Source organism: Zonotrichia albicollis, chromosome 20, assembly GCF_047830755.1.
Source record: "Zonotrichia albicollis isolate bZonAlb1 chromosome 20, bZonAlb1.hap1, whole genome shotgun sequence".
Taxonomy (NCBI): domain Eukaryota; kingdom Metazoa; phylum Chordata; class Aves; order Passeriformes; family Passerellidae; genus Zonotrichia; species Zonotrichia albicollis.
Window position 1 is genome coordinate 10,260,046 of NC_133838.1, and position 15,953 is coordinate 10,275,998.

The window sequence follows — 15,953 nt, forward strand, 5'->3', positions numbered from 1 at the left end:
CTTTTCCCCCTTTCCCCATCAGGGATCAACACTCAGGTTCACTTCCCAAATCCCCTGCCTGCACTCCCTCCCTCTGCATCCCCCTAATCCAGGATCTCTGGCCATGCTGGATTATCAATTATTCCCCAAAAAATCCCAGTTTGGGATCAGTTATTCCCAACTGGATAATCTCAATCCCAGTCTGGAGATCCAGCCTGTGCTGCTGGGTGAGAACCTGCAGGATTGCCTGGACTCCCTTTTTCACAAGAAATTTTTCCACTCCCACCCTCAAAAATCTCAGAGTAGGAGGGAAATAAAAAAAACCTTAAATCAGCATAAAATCTTCAACTTCCCACCGATTTTTTTTTTTTTTTTCAAAACCCCACATTTTCTGCCTCACTTTTCCGCTTCCCATTATTTTCTGGGTGTTGTTCTGTTGTCTGTTTGCAGTTGTGAACTGTTCTGACCCCGGGCACCTGGAAAACAGCGTGCGGCAAGTGCAGCCGAGCGGCCCGCACAGGTTCAGCTTCGGCACCACCGTGTCCTATCAGTGCAGCCACGGATTTTATCTGTTGGGGACGCACGTCCTGACGTGCCAGGGCGATGGCACGTGGGACAGAGCCCTCCCCCAGTGCCTTTGTAAGTGGCCCCGACCTTCTCCCGGTCCAGCCCATCTCGTGGGGGTCAGCAGGATTCATGAGGGAAAAATCCCATCCCAAAAAAAAAATCCCACCCAAAAAAAATCCACGTGGGAATGGTCCCGGTGGTTTCAGGAGCTTCACAGGGAAGGGGGTTTGAGGTTGAGGAGAGATCCTGCTGGAGGCATTCTCTGTGTAGGGGAAGGCAGATCCCAATGGGTTTGGGGGTTCCAGGTGGAATCCTGATGGATTTTAGGGTTTGAGGAGAGGATTCTGCTGGAGGGGTTTCTCTGTGGAGGAACAGGTGGATCCCAGTGGATTTTAGGGGTTCCAGGTGGAATCCCAATGAGTTTTGAGGTTTGAGGAGAGGATCCTGCTGGAGGCATTCTCTGTGTAGGGAAAGGCAGATCCCAATGGATTTGGGGGTTCCAGGTGGAATCCTGATGGATTTTAGGGTTTGAGGAAAAGGGATATTCTCTGTGTAGGGACAGGTAGATCCTCATGCATTTTGGGGGATTCCAGGTGGAATTCCTGTGGGTTTTAGGGTTTGAGGAGGGGATTCTGCTGGAGGGGTTTCTCTGTGGAGGAACAGGTGGATCCCAGTGGATTTGGGGACGTTCCAGGTGGAATCCCAATGAATTTTGGGGTTTGAAGAAAGAATTCTGGTGGAGGAGGTCCTCTGTCTAGGGACAGGCAGATCCTGTTGCATTTTAGGGGTTTCAGGTGGAATCCTGATGTATTTTAGGGTTTGAGGAGGGGATTCTGCTGGAGGGGTTTCTCTGTGGAGGAACAGGTGGATCCCAGTGTATTTTAGGGGTTCCAGGTGGAATCCCAATGAGTTTTGAGGTTTGAGGAGAGGATCCTGCTGGAGGCATTCTCTGTGTAGGGAAAGGCAGATCCCAATGGGTTTGGGGGTTCCAGGGGGAATCCTGATGGATTTTAGGGTTTGAGGAAAAGGGATATTCTCTGTGTAGGGGCAGGTAGATCCTCATGCATTTTGGGGGTTCCAGGTGGAATTCCTATGGGTTTTGGGGCTTGAGGAGAGGATTCTGCTGGAGGGGTTTCTCTGTGGAGGAACAGGTGGATCCCAGTGGATTTGGGGACGTTCCAGGTGGAATCCCAATGAATTTTGGGGTTTGAAGAAAGAGTTCTAGTGGAGGAGGTCCTCTGTCTAGGGACAGGCAGGTCCTGATGCATTTTGGGGGTTTCAGGTGGAATCCTGATGTGTTTTGGGGTTTGAGGGGAGGATACTGGTGGAGGGGGTTCTCTTTGTAAGATGCCAGTGGATTTTAGGGGTTCCAGGTGGAATCCCAATGAATTTTGGGGTTTGAGGAGAGGATACTGCTGGAGAGGGTTCTCTGTGTAGGAACAGGTGGATTGCAATGGATTTGAGGGGTTCCAGGTGGAATCCTAATGAATTTTAGGGTTTGAGGAAAAGGGATATTCTCTGTGTAGGGACAGGTAGATCCTCATGCATTTTGGGGGATTCCAGGTGGAATTCCTATGGGTTTTAGGGTTTGAGGAGAGGATTCTGCTGGAGGGGTTTCTCTGTGGAGGAACAGGTGGATCCCAGTGGATTTGGGGACGTTCCAGGTGGAATCCCAATGAATTTTGGGGTTTGAAGAAAGAATTCTGGTGGAGGAGGTCCTCTGTCTAGGGACAGGCAGGTCCTGATGCATTTTGGGGGTTTCAGGTGGAATCCTGATGTGTTTTGGGGTTTGAGGAGAGGATACTGGTGGAGGGGGTTCTCTTTGTAAGATCCCAGTGGATTTGAGGGGTTCCAGGTGGAATCCCAATGAATTTTGGGGTTTGAGGAGAGGATACTGCTGGAGAGGGTTCTCTGTGTAGGAACAGGTGGATCACAATGGATTTGAGGGGTTCCAGGTGGAATCCTAATGAATTTTAGGGTTTGAGGAAAAGGGATATTCTCTGTGTAGGGACAGGTAGATCCTCATGCATTTTGGGGGATTCCAGGTGGAATTCCTATGGGTTTTGGGGTTTGAGGAGAGGATTCTGCTGGAGGCATTCTCTATATATAGGAACAGGCAGATCCCAATGAATTTTGGGGATTCTGAGTGGAATCCTAATGAATTTTGGGGTTTGAGGAAAGGATCCTGATAAGGACATTCTCTATGTAGGGAGCGGTGCATCCTGATGCATTTTGGGGGATTCCAGGTGGAATTCTAATGAATTTTGGGGTTTGAGGAAAGGATCCTGCTGGAGGCATTCTCTATATAGGAACAGGCAGATCCCAATGAATTTTGGGGATTCTGAGTGGAATCCTAATGAATTTTGGTGTTCGAGGAGAGGATCCTGCTAGGGACATTCTCTTTGTAAGGACAGGCAGATCCCAATGGATTTTGGGTGTTCCAGGTGGAATCCTAATGAATTTTGGGGTTCGAGAAGATCCTGCTAGGGACGTTCTCTATGTAGGGACAGGCAGATCCCGATGGATTTGGGGGTTCCAGGTGGAATCCTGATGGGTTTTGGGGTTTGAGGAGAGGATCCAGCTGGGATAGTGCCATTGGAGAGGGCAGGAGCAGCTCTGGAGCACAGGGAGAGCTCACCTGAGTGGCTGAGGGTACACCTGGGTGAGTGAGGGCTCACCTGAGTGAGTGAGTCCCAATCTTACACTGGGAATTTGGGATCCAGAGTGGATTTTAGCTGCCTTAGGGAGGTGCAGGCAGGAGCAGCCCCACCCCAGCATGACCAGTTTGTCCCTTTGGGCACCAAACCAGCTGCAATCCCATTCCCTGCCCAACGCCAGAAATTCCAATTGGCTTGAGCTGTTCCAAAGCTGGGATTGTTCCGTTTGTTTTTCCCACGTTTATCCCTCCACACCAAATCCTACCGAGCAGTTTTGGGCACGTTTTCCTTTCCTTTTGTCCTCTCCTCACCCCTTGCATGGATCCTGGGGAGCTGGTGAGTGATGATCCATATTCCCACAGCCGGGAGGGAATTCCTGTTAAAACCCCAATCCCAGGCTCCCTCAGCCCCCCTGTGTACAAGGGATCTCCTTCCTCCATTTTATCTCCCATAAAACGTTGGGATTTGGAGGATTTGGTGGCATTTGGAAACCCACATCAGTTTTACCGCTGATTCTTTGGATTCCTGGGGTTCAAAGTTTAAAAAAAAGGAGATTTTCCCCATGTTTTTGTTTCCTGTGTGTTGAACTTGCTTGTGAGGATGGGGAGGCCTTGGCACACATGCCAAGCGCAGCTGGAGGTGTCCCCATCCCTGGAAGTGTCCAAGGCCAGGCTGAACAGGGCTTGGAGCAACTTGAAATAGGGAAAACCATCCCTGCCCATGGAAAGGGGTGGCACTAACTGACATTTACGGTCCCCCCCAAGCCAGAATTCTGGAATCCCGGGTGCTGAAGCCGTGTCTCTGTTGCAGTGGTGTCGTGTGGCCACCCCGGGTCCCCTCCCCACGCGCAGATCTCGGGGGACAAGCACACGGTGGGCTCGGTGGTCAGGTACAGCTGCCTGGGCCGGCGCACGCTGGTGGGCAATGCCACGAGGATGTGCCAGCTGGACGGGCGCTGGAGCGGCTCCCTGCCACACTGCTCGGGTGAGGGGGCTTGGCAAGGGCACTGGGGGGCACACGGACACCGGCAGCTGGCCGTGGTTACTTGTCCATGGTCACCCAGCCATGATCAGCTGGACGTGGTCATCCATTTATGGTCACCTATTCATGGTCATACATTTATGGTCAGCTGGCCATGGTCACCTGCTCATGGTCACCTGTTCATGGGCACCCTGCCATGGTCACCCAGCCATGGTGAGCTGGCCATGGTCACCTGTTCATGGGCACCCTGCCATGGTCACCCAGCCACGGTCACCTGCTCATGGTCACCTGTTCATGGACACCCTGCCATGGTCACCCAGCCATGGTCGCCTGTTCATGGTCAGCTAGCCGTGGTCACCCAGCCATGGTGAGCTGGCCATGGTCACCCATTCTTGGTCACCTGTTCATGGTCACCCTGACACCGTCAGCTAGCCATGGTCACCTGTTCATGGTCACCTAGCCACAGTCAGATAGCCATGGTCACCCAGTCATGGTCACCTGTTCGTGGTCACCTGTTCATGGGCACCCTGCCATGGTCACCCAGCCATGGTCACCTGTTCATGGTCAGCTAGCCGTGGTCACCCAGCCATGGTGAGCTGGCCATGGTCACCTGTTCATGGTCACCCATTCTTGGTCACCTGTTCATGGTCACCCTGACACCATCAGCTAGCCATGGTCACCTGTTCATGGTCACCTAGCCACAATCAGATAGCCATGGTCACCCAGCCATGGTCGCCTGTTCATGGTCACCCATTGATGGTCATCCCTTCTTGGCCACCTGTTCATGGTCACTGCCATTCATGGCCACCTGTTCATGGTCATCCAGCCACAGTTAGCTAGCCGTGGTCACCCATTCATGGTCACCCAGCCACGGTCACCCATTTATGGTCATCCATTCATGGTCACTCATTCATGGTCACCCATCCATGGTCATCACCTCCCACCCATCATCACCTACTCCTTGTGCCTTGAGGAGGAGGCACCTCCCTCCCCTTCCCTTACCTGAACTTCGCTTCCCTGGAAACCCCCAACCCTTCCCTTTTCCCTTTTCCCTTTTCCCTTTTCCCTTTTCCCTTTTCCCTTTTCCCTTTTCCCTTTCCCCTTTCCCCTTCCCTTCCTCCCATGGCCCAAGCCCTCCTTGTTCCCTCACTCCCAGCTCCTCAGGGCTGCCTTGAAGCACATGGGAATTTCTTCACGGAGGGGAAACATCCCTGGGGCTGATGCTGGAGCCTCCACCTTGGGATTCAGGAATTGTGGCCATGCTTGCATCCAGCTCAAAACCAGGGGGGCTCACGGAACCAGGGAATGTTTAATCTGGAATTCCACTGCTCTGCTGGGGGTGACAAGGGACAGGAGCCACCATCCCTGGTGGCTCTGGTGACTCTGTGCTCTGCTGGCAGGGGGCAGCCAGGGCGTGTGTGGCGACCCCGGGATCCCCTCGCACGGGATCGGCCTGGGCGACGCCTTCGACGTGGGCAGCGTGGTGCGGTTCAGCTGCGAGCCCGGCTACTCCCTGCGCGGCTCCTCCGAGAGGCTCTGCCACGCCAACGGCTCCTGGAGCGGCACGCAGCCCGAGTGCGAAGGTACTGCCGGGACACGCGGCTCTTCTGGCTCCCCAGGGCTGTTCTGGTGTCCCCAGAATCACTCTGATGTCTCCAGGGCTGTTCTGGTGTCCCCAGAGCTGCCCCGGTGTCCCCAGAATCACTCTGATGTCTCCAGGGCTGTTCTGGTGTCCCCACAGCTGCCCCGGTGTCCCCAGAGCTGCCCCGGTGTCCCCAGAATTGCTCTGATGTCCCCAGAGCTGCCCCAGTATCCCCAGAGTTATTCCGGTGTCCCCAGAGCTGTCCCAGTGTCTCCAGGGCTGTTCTGGTGTTCCCAGAGCTATTCTGGTGTCCCCAGGGCTGTTCTGGTGTCCCCAGAACTGCCCCAGTGTCTCCAGAGCTCTTCTGGTGTCCCCAGAACTGCCCTGGTGTCCCCAGAGCTGCCCCAGTGTCCCCAGGGCTGTTCTGGTGTCCCCAGAGCTCTTCTGGTGTCCCCAGAGCTCTTCTGGTGTCCTCAGGGCTGTTCTGGTGTCCCCAGAGCTGCCCCAGTATCACCAGAGCTCTTCTGGTGTCCCCAGAACTGCCCTGGTGTCCCCAGAATTGCTCTGATGTCCCCAGAGCTGCCCCAGTATCCCCAGAGTTATTCCGGTGTCCCCAGAGCTGCCCCGGTGTCCCCAGGACTGTTCTGGTGTCCCCAGAGCTGTCCCAGTGTCCCCAGAGCTATTCTGGTGTCCCCAGGGCTGTTCTGGTATCCCCAGTGCTGCCCCAGTATCACCAGAGCTCTTCTGGTGTCCCCAGAACTGCTCTGATGTCCCCAGAGCTGCCCCAATGTCCCCAGGACTGTTCTAGTGTCCCCAGAGCTATTTTGGTGTCCCCAGGGCAGCCCTTATGTCCCCAGAGGTGCCCCAGAGTCCCCAGAATTACTCTGATGTCCCCAGACCTGCACTCATGTCCCCAGAATGCCTTCAGTGTCCCCAGAACTGCTGTACTGTCCCCAGAATTCCTCTGATGTCCCCAAGACTGCCCTGGCATCCCCAGGATTGCCCTGATTTCCCCAGGACTGCTCTGGTGTCCCCAGAATTCCTCTGATGTTCCCAGAACACCTCTGGTGTCCCCAGAAGTGTTCTCATGTCCCCAGAATGGCTCTGGTGTCCCCAGAAGTGTTCTCATGTCCCCAGAACGTGCCTTTGCTGAGCACAGGCAATGCAGGAGGAACCCCTCAGAGCCCTGGGGGTTGGTTTGTGGTTTCTGGGTGATTTTAATTGAATTTCCCCGTTTCCCCTGGCAGTGATTTCCTGCGGGAACCCCGGCACTCCCAGCAACGCCAGGGTGATCTTCAACGACGGCCTGGTGTTCTCCAGCTCCATCATCTACCAGTGCAGGGAGGGTTATTACTCCACTGGGGTGCTGAGCAGGCACTGCACCGTCAATGGCACCTGGACTGGGACCAGCCCCGAGTGCACTGGTGAGCGCTGGTGGCACCTCAGGGTTTAACTTTTGTATTTCTCAGGTTCTGTGCTGCTTTAGTGGGTGGGTCTGGGATTCATGTCAGGGATGGTGAGCTCTGTGCACAGAGCAGGGAGACAGAACAATTCCTGCTCCAGCTGGGGAACTGTGGGATCTCAGCATCTCAGTCCTGAGATGCTGAGCCACCGAGAGCACCCTTGGGGGGCTCGGGAGTCCTGGAATGTTCCAGAAGTGTCTGGTGGCTGGACTTTGACCCTACATGGGAGACGACACCTGTATGAGGATAGGAGGACTTCACCAGGGTGAATGGTGAAGGGATTAGTTAATTAGAGGGTGAGACACAGGGTTTAGGATTTCTGTACAGGGGGGTTTAGAGAAGTAAGATGGAGGAATTGGGGCGTGTCCTGTCCTTCTTCTTCTTCTTCTTCTCCTCCATCTTCTTTGGTGATGGTGGCACTTTAGGATTGGACATTACTGAAAGTGCACCGGGCAATAAGAATAAATGGTATTGGGGAAAAATGATAAATATTGTACACGTAACCATGGGTATAAAGATAGGTGACTGCCCGGAGGGCAGCAGAGTGTGCTCATGGCTGACTGCTGAGCAGAGCTCTGTCGGGCCGAGAGAAAATCTTTTAGATAAACAATTAATAAACATAAAAACCGAAAGAAGAACTGAAGCCTCTTCTTGTCCTTCGATACGCGGGCTGCCCCAAGGCCACTCCGGGCCTTCCCAGGCCCTTCAAACAGCCGAAAACCGGACAGGGAACAAGGACAAATGATCCAAATCTCAGGCTACAAACCTGCTCCACATTTAACTGGTTAAACCCCACCTGGAAAAAAAACATTCAGGACCATCCCAGGCGTGATTCTAGCTGCCAGAAATTCTCTTTTTTCCCTTCCTTGGCAGTGATCAACTGTGGAGACCCCGGCGTGCCGGCCAACGGGCTGAGGCTGGGCAGTGACTTCACCTACAACAAATCCGTGGTGTTCCAGTGCACTCCTGGCTTCATGATGGAGTCAGACAGAGCTGCTGCCCTCACCTGCACCAAAGACCGCACCTGGAACGGCACCAAACCTGTCTGCAAGGGTAGGAACCCCACAGGTGTTGCAGGACACAAGTTTTGGAGGCCACCAGAGTTTCCCTGGAAGCCTGGCTGGGCGTTCCTCATCTCCTCCATTCCATTCCACACACAAAGTTTGGCATTTGTCAGGGAAGCAGCAACACCTTGCTGTGCTCAGGGCTATCAATCTGTGCCTGCCAGGGAGGGAAGGAGTTGCTGCTCTCCTTCAAAGCCCAGGGAGTAAAGTGATTTTGCACAAAAAACTCGGATCAAGCTCAGATGAAATATTGTGTTTTTCCAGCAGACGCTGTGCTGGCATCACCCAGAAACATCTGAAAAATGTTCCCTGCGAGTCTTTTCATTATTCTGAGATGGCTCCTGTGGTTCAGAGATAGAAAAGGGAAATAGGAAAGCAGTGGCTGGGCAGGCTGGATCTGTTTTCCTGACCCCCCCAGTGCAGATAAAATGTGTGGCAGCATCGCTGCATTCCTTTAAAAATCTGGAAAATTCACCTGTCACGGAGCTGATATAAAAACAGGCCACATAAAAACTCTCAAATGCACTCCAGCTCCTTCAGAGGCTGTAAAGAGCAGTTCTTCCTCTCCTTTTTCATCCTTTGCACTGAGCAAATGCTGCAGAAATGATCCAGAATGTGGCCAAGAGTCTCCTTTGGAGGCACAGGTTTGGCTGCTCTGAGCTGAAGAGCAGAGTGCTGCAAAAATGTCATCTCCAAACACCCCAGAGTGGGTGCAAACCCGACAGGTTGTGGCTTCAACTGCTCGTCTGAGCCTCAGCCAGGTTGTCCAAAATGTGTGAATCTTCGGGGAAATCTGGGATGAGCTTTCACACCATGTCAGGGCAGATTTTTACCCTCAGCTGAGAGCGAGCATTGACTCCAAAATCGGATTTGTGGAGATGCTGAGGGAAAAGTTCTTCCCCCAGAGGGTGGTGGGGCACTGAGCAGAGCCCCAGGATCTCAGGGAATGTTTGGACAACGCTCTCAGGGATGCACAGGGTGGGACTTTGGAGTGTCCGTGCAGGGCCAGGGCTTGGATGATCCTCATGGATCCCTTCCCATGGGATATTTCATGATTTGGGATTGAACTGCAAACTTGAAAGGGTTTGACCCCAGTTTGTGCCAATCCTGGGAGATGCTCTTGGAGAGCAGGCGGTGACTTTGCTCCTGCATGGAATTTGCTTGTTAATGGAAATAATTAAGAAGTGGAGAGACCTGACCCTGCTTTCCCTTTCCCTTTCCCTTTCCCTTTCCCTTTCCCTTTCCCTTTCCCTTTCCCTTTCCCTATTCCTTTTCCTTTTTTCATTTTCCTATTCCTTCTCCTCCTTTTCTTTTTTCTTTTCCTCCTTCTCCTTCTCCTTCTCCTTCTCCTTCTCCTTCTCCTTCTCCTTCTCCTTCTCCTTCTCCTTCTCCTTCTCCTTCTCCTTCTCCTCCTTCTCCTCCTTCTCCTCCTTCTTTTCCTTCTTTTCCTCCTTTTCCTCCTTTTCCTCCTTTTCCTCCTTTTCCTCCTTTTCCTCCTTCTCCTCCTTCTCTTCCTTCTCTTCCTTCTCCTCCTTTTCCTCCTTCTCCTTCTTCTCCTCCTTTTCCTCCTTCTCCTCCTCCTTCTTCTCTTTGTTATCCTCCTTTTCCATTTCCTCCTTCCTCCCCTTCTCCTCCTTTTCCTTCTCCCCCAGCCATCACCTGCCGAGCTCCGCAGGCCATTCCCAACGGGAAGGTGGTGGGCTCAGATTTCAGCTGGGGTTCCAGCGTCAGCTACGCCTGCCTGGAGGGTTACCAGCTGTCGCTGCCCGCCGTGCTCACCTGCGAGGGCAACGGCTCCTGGAGCGGGGAGATCCCCCAGTGCTTCCGTGAGTAGCCACCTGCCCTCTCCTCCACCAGGATTCTGCTTCAAATCCAGCTTTTGGGGCCTTTTCCCAGCTTTTTTCCCCAAGCTCTGTGTCATGGAGTGCAGAGGTGGGCATATGTGGCCCGAAGTTTAGAGTCCGGCTCGCTGAGGGCGAAAGGCCGACGCCCCTCTGCAATTCCTGGCCAGCTCCCTTGGGTGTCTGAGGGCCTCGGGCTGTGCTGGCTGCGGACTGGCTCACACCGCTGGTATTGGGGAGGAACGGAGCTGACCATTTCCCGGGGGTTAAACATCGGTTTATTGAAGGTGTTGCAGGATCCAAACACCGGGAAACCAACCGGGAAAAAGTTTTTTCATAGGGGGTGAAAACAGGATTATAAAGGAGGGGGGGTGGGTACAGGCGGAACCAATCGGGAAAGGTGAGGGGATGAACTTCACAGAACTGACACTCTATGGAGACCAATAATCAAAAGGTAAAGGAGGTGTCCTGGGACCCCAGCCAGCCACCATCTCCAGAGAGGAGAAGGTTCTCGAAACCTGGGAGGAGAAGGGGGTGATTAACTGGACCCAGGGAGGAAACAACTTTCACTTATAAGGGAAACCAGGGGAGGATCAATTACATATCGGCAACTATGAATAGCGGTTACTATAGCAACTTAGCTGACAGGCTAGCAGTGGCGGGAAAAACTGGGAGAACGAAACCATTTTACACATAATAGGGGAGAACAATGCATAAATTGGGGGAATAACACAAGAAACTTAACAACACACTACAACATCGGAGCAGCTCAGGGTTTAGAGGGATCTTGCTGTGCTTTGTGCCCCGTTCATAAATGGAGGTTTCCAGCAGCTGGAGTGGGAATTTTTGGTGCTATGGGGATGGTTCAAGAGTTTGGAGCTAAAGTCTGGCTGCTCTCCCACCTCCCTCATGGCCTGGTTTTCTGGAAGCCTTGGTTTGGCATCTGTGAAGTGCAGGCAGGGACTCAGGTGGTCACTCTACCCCTGTGACAGCACATTTGGGATGAATCCAGGCATTTTCCGTGTTCCTGCCTGCAAAACATCCTCAAAACTGGGTGTTTGACCTCAGTGACCCAATCTTCTGCAATCAGGATTCCTGGAACTGCTAAAAAAATCCTTTAGCAAAAGGCACCGTGCTGCAGCAGAAGTTGGGAATGTTTTGTGAAGGCTGGGTGGGTTGATACAACAGCAAACACCAAAAAAAAGAGAACTAAAAAAAGGGAATTAGCATCTCCTGATGCTAAAGGCAGCTCTGAGTCCCTTTTCCAGCTGCACAATATCCATTTTCATATTAAATCCCACAAACCCCTCACTGTTTCCTCACACCTTTCCCAGGATCCGGGATAATTAGTGGGCTTTCCGTGTGATACAGAGCCAAGGAACAAAGTGACACCGTGCAATTAGGGGAGAGAAAAAAGAGGGGGGGAAAAAAGGCAAATCCCGGGGGAGAAGGTGGAAGTTAATTAACAACCATCGACAAAAGGAGATAATTACAAGGAATGCAGCCAGCAGCACCTTCAGCCACCCCTGACTGCCGAGCTGATGATGGAGCGGATGGGCTGTGATGGGATGGGGCATTGCTGAGGGCTCTGTGGCCACCTCGCTGTCCCTTTGCTGTTACAGCCGTGTTCTGTGGGGACCCGGGCACCCCAGCCCAGGGCAGGAGGGAGGACAGAGGCTTCACCTACCGCTCGTCCGTGTCCTTCTCCTGCCTGGCCCCGCTGGTGCTCGTGGGGTCGGCGCGCAGGTTCTGCCAGTCCGACGGCACCTGGAGCGGGACCCAGCCCAGCTGCATCGGTGAGGGGGGCTCAGGGAAGGGTCTGGGGGCTCAGGGAAGGGTCTGGGGGCTCACTGAAGGGTCTGGGGGCTCCCTGCACCTCCAACCCCAAGCCCTTGGGGGTCCTTGGGGGACAGGGTGGGAGCAGAGGGCAGGGAGGAGAGCGGGGTGACCGTGGTGCTTTGTTGTGGTGTTGTGAGAGTCCCCAGGATGAGGTGAGAGACGGGAATTGACTCTCAAGTTCTCAGAAAGCTGATATATTATATTATGAAATTATATTATATTATATTATATTATATTATATTATATTATATTATATTATATTATATTATATTATAAAATTATATTATATTATAAAATTATATTATATTATAGTATAGTATAGTATATTATCGTATATTATAGTACAGTATATTATAGTGCAGTATATTATAGTATAGTATATTATAGTATAGTATATTAAATATATAGTATATTAAATGTACAGTATATTAAACATTATTATATTTGTATATTTATATTTATATATTAATATAAATATAGATATATTTTAAAATATAATTATATTAATATATTTATTATAAATACAGTATGAAAATAGTATATTAATTACATGTAGTATATTATATATTAATTAAATATATTATATTGTATTATGAATGTAATATAGATATATTATGTTAAACATAATATGTTTATAAATATATAAATATAAATATATAATAAATGTAAATTATATATTTGTATTTATATATTAAATAAAATTATAACATAGCATATTATAAGAAAATGCTATACTAAAACCGTACTAAAGAAAGAGAAAGGAGACATCAGAAAGTCAGAAAATAATAAATAATAAAAACCCGTGACATACTCAGGGAGTCCAACACAACTGGCTGTGATTGGTCATTAATTAAAAACTTGGTTGCTTCGTGCTGCAGCAGGCAGGGATTTAAGGAACAGGAAGATCCACGTGTTCTCCTTGTTGCTGCGTGTTCCTTCAGCGCAAATCCCATTTGTGTTCTGGAGCTGCAGCAGGATCCGTGTGCCTGGAGGGCTCTGAGCTCTCCCGTAAATCCCTTCCCTGTTTTTAACAGATCCCAGCCTCACGACGTGTGCGGATCCCGGAGTGCCTCTTTTTGGGATGCAGAACAATTCCCAGGGATACCAGGTATGGCCATGGAAGAGGGGTGTGCCACAAAGCCAGCCCTGCTCCGTCCTCGGCCTGGATTCGCGTGTCCTCCCATGGACTCGTGTGTTATTCCATGGATTTGCGTGTTCTTCCATGGATTCACATGTTATCCCATGGATTCAAATGTATTATCCCATGGATTCATGTGTTCTCCCATGGACTCGTGTGTTATTCCATGGATTCGCATGTTCTTCCATGGATTCACATGTTATCCCATGGATTCAAATGCATTATCCCATGGATTCATGTGTTCTCCCATGGATTCACATGTTATTCCATGGATTCACCTGTTCTTCCATGAATTTCTATGTTATCCTGTGGATTCACATGTTCTCCCATGGATTCCTGTGTTATTCCATGGATTCACATGTCCTCCCATTAATTCCTCTGTTATCCCATGGATTCACATGTTCTGTCATGGATTCCTGTGTTATCCCATGGATTATTGTGTTTTCCCATGGATTATTGTGTTTTCCCATGGATTCACGTTTCCTCTCATGGATTATTCTGTTCTCCCGTGGATTCATCTGTCCTTCCATGAATTAATGCCTCCTCTCATGGATTCACATGCCATCCTGTGGATTCGCTTGTCATCCTGTGGATTCATGTGTCCTCCCATGGATTCATGTGTCCTCCCATGGATTCATGTGTCATCCCATGGGATTCGTGTGTCCTCCCATGGATTCTTGTGTCTTCCCATGGATTAGTGTGTCCTCTCATGAATTCATATGTTATCCCTTGAATTCACATGTTCTCCCATGGATTCATGTCTCCCGTGATGCATTAATGTCTCCTCCCATGGATTCATGTCCTTCTTCCATGGATTCTTGCATTTTTCCATGGATTATCGTCTCCTCCCATGAGTTTGTGTCCCCTCTCATGGATTCTTGTGTTATCCCATGGATTCCTGTGTCCTTCCATGGATTAATGTCTCATCCTATGGATTCCTGTGTCCTTCCATGGATTTGTCTCATCCTATGGATTCCTGTGTCCTTCCATGGATTAATGTCTCATCCCATGGATTCATGAGTCCTTCCATGGATTCCTGTCTCATCCCATGGATTCATGAGTCCTTCCATGGATTCCTGTCTCATCCCATGGATTCATGAGTCCTTCCATGGATTCCTGTCTCATCCTATGGATTCCTGTGTCCTTCCATGGATTTGTCTCATCCTATGGATTCCTGTGTCCTTCCATGGATTAATGTCTCATCCCATGGATTCATGAGTCCTTCCATGGATTCCTGTCTCATCCCATGGATTCATGAGTCCTTCCATGGATTCCTGTCTCATCCTATGGATTCCTGTGTCCTTCCATGGATTCCTGTCTCATCCTATGGATTCCTGTGTCCTTCCATGGATTCCTGTCTCCTCCTGGGAGCAGGACACCCCAACGTGCTCCTTTTGCCCTCCGAGTGGGTTTACACAGCATTAATTAGGCAATGCATTGTATCTGAAATTAATTACGGTGCTAATTAATAGTTGCTGCTATTCACATTAATTCCCATTAATTTTCAGGCCAAATCCTGCAGGTGCTTTTGCTAATCCCATCTCTCATCCTGCAGGAAATTGTTGGAATGGGGACAAAAATCCCACAGTGACTTCCTTGGGGGCTCCATTCCCACCCATTCCCTGCTGGGATAGTGGATGCCAGAGTGGATCCTTCCATTTTCCTGCTAATTAGTCACCTTAATCTTGGGGTTTAATTAATTAATTTTAGGTTTAATTAATTTGGAGACACCATAAATGGGATTTTTGCTCAGCTGGGAGTGGAGCTGCTCCCGTGAGGGATGAGGAGGTGACAAGGGGTTGGAATGAAGGTCTGGGAATCCCTGGGAAGCTGAGTGATTGTCTCCTGTTGGGACAGGTGGGAAGCATCCTGTTCTTCAGGTGCCAGAAGGGATATCTCCTGCAGGGCTCCACCACCAGGACCTGCCTGCCCAACCTGACGTGGAGCGGCGTCCAGCCCGACTGCGTCCGTGAGTCCTGGCAATGCCACGGGGAGCTGGCAATGCCACGGGGAGCTGGGAATGCCACGGGGCCCTCAGCCAGGCTCTGCAAAAGGAATCCTCGCAGGAAATGTGTTGCATTTTAGGGAGAATTGGGGATTGCAAGGCAGTTTTTAGTCTGGCACTCAGTTCTGGGCTCAGAGGTGCTTCAGCAGCTTTTGGTTTTGTCTTTTTCCCTTAAAAATGGGGGTGGCCAATCCTGATTTTCAGCTCATCAGCTGGAGCCTGGTTCAGCTTTCAGGAACAGAAACCCAGCATGGGAAGCTCTTCCAACGGGGAGAAATCCCTGTGAGCTGTGGTGTAGAACCTCTTCCAGGAGGGTTCCCCCGTTGCTGTCACGGTGTCACTTCTCACCCTCCCCGTGCCCACCTGGGTGGTTTCTCTCACCTGTTCTCCCTGTCCCCTCCAGCCCACCACTGCAAGCAGCCCGAGACCCCATCCCATGCCAACGTGGGTGCCCTGGACCTGCCCTCCCTGGGCTACACCTTGATCTACTCCTGCCAGAGCGGCTTCTACCTCACCGGCGGCTCCGAGCACCGCACCTGCAAAGCCGACGGCAGCTGGACAGGGAAGCCGCCCATCTGCCTGGGTGAGGGGCTGGCAGCACCAGCTGGGCTCTGAGACCCTCCCCAGGCTCTCAGCCTGTGGAGATCCTGGGCCTTGAGGTGCTTCAAAGGTGGTTTTCAACCTGCAGATAAACTCAAGATTCAGTTTTGGTGTCAGAACTCCAAGGAAGGAGAGGGGAGGTTTTTTCAGCCTTAATTTTGCTCCCTTAAAAGTTGTGGGATGGTCCAGCCTGATTTTCACTTGGTGGGAGGGTCTCCATCATTGATCTCTACTGCA

The 15,953-nt window shown here is 51.1% G+C and overlaps 1 protein-coding gene across 2 annotated transcripts in view; it reads left to right on the forward strand.

The window, feature by feature from the left end:
- CSMD2 (CUB and Sushi multiple domains 2) overlaps positions 1 to 15,953 on the forward strand; it is a 326,447-nt gene that overhangs the window by 297,857 nt on the left and 12,637 nt on the right. For both annotated transcript variants that reach the window (XM_074555673.1, XM_074555674.1), the window contains 10 exons: positions 430 to 618; positions 4,014 to 4,187; positions 5,585 to 5,767; positions 7,014 to 7,190; positions 8,103 to 8,282; positions 9,946 to 10,119; positions 11,757 to 11,930; positions 13,008 to 13,081; positions 14,969 to 15,080; positions 15,520 to 15,699. In XM_074555673.1, coding sequence (XP_074411774.1) covers positions 430 to 618; positions 4,014 to 4,187; positions 5,585 to 5,767; positions 7,014 to 7,190; positions 8,103 to 8,282; positions 9,946 to 10,119; positions 11,757 to 11,930; positions 13,008 to 13,081; positions 14,969 to 15,080; positions 15,520 to 15,699 — 1,617 coding nt within the window. The remainder of the gene's footprint in view (positions 1 to 429; positions 619 to 4,013; positions 4,188 to 5,584; positions 5,768 to 7,013; positions 7,191 to 8,102; positions 8,283 to 9,945; positions 10,120 to 11,756; positions 11,931 to 13,007; positions 13,082 to 14,968; positions 15,081 to 15,519; positions 15,700 to 15,953) is intronic.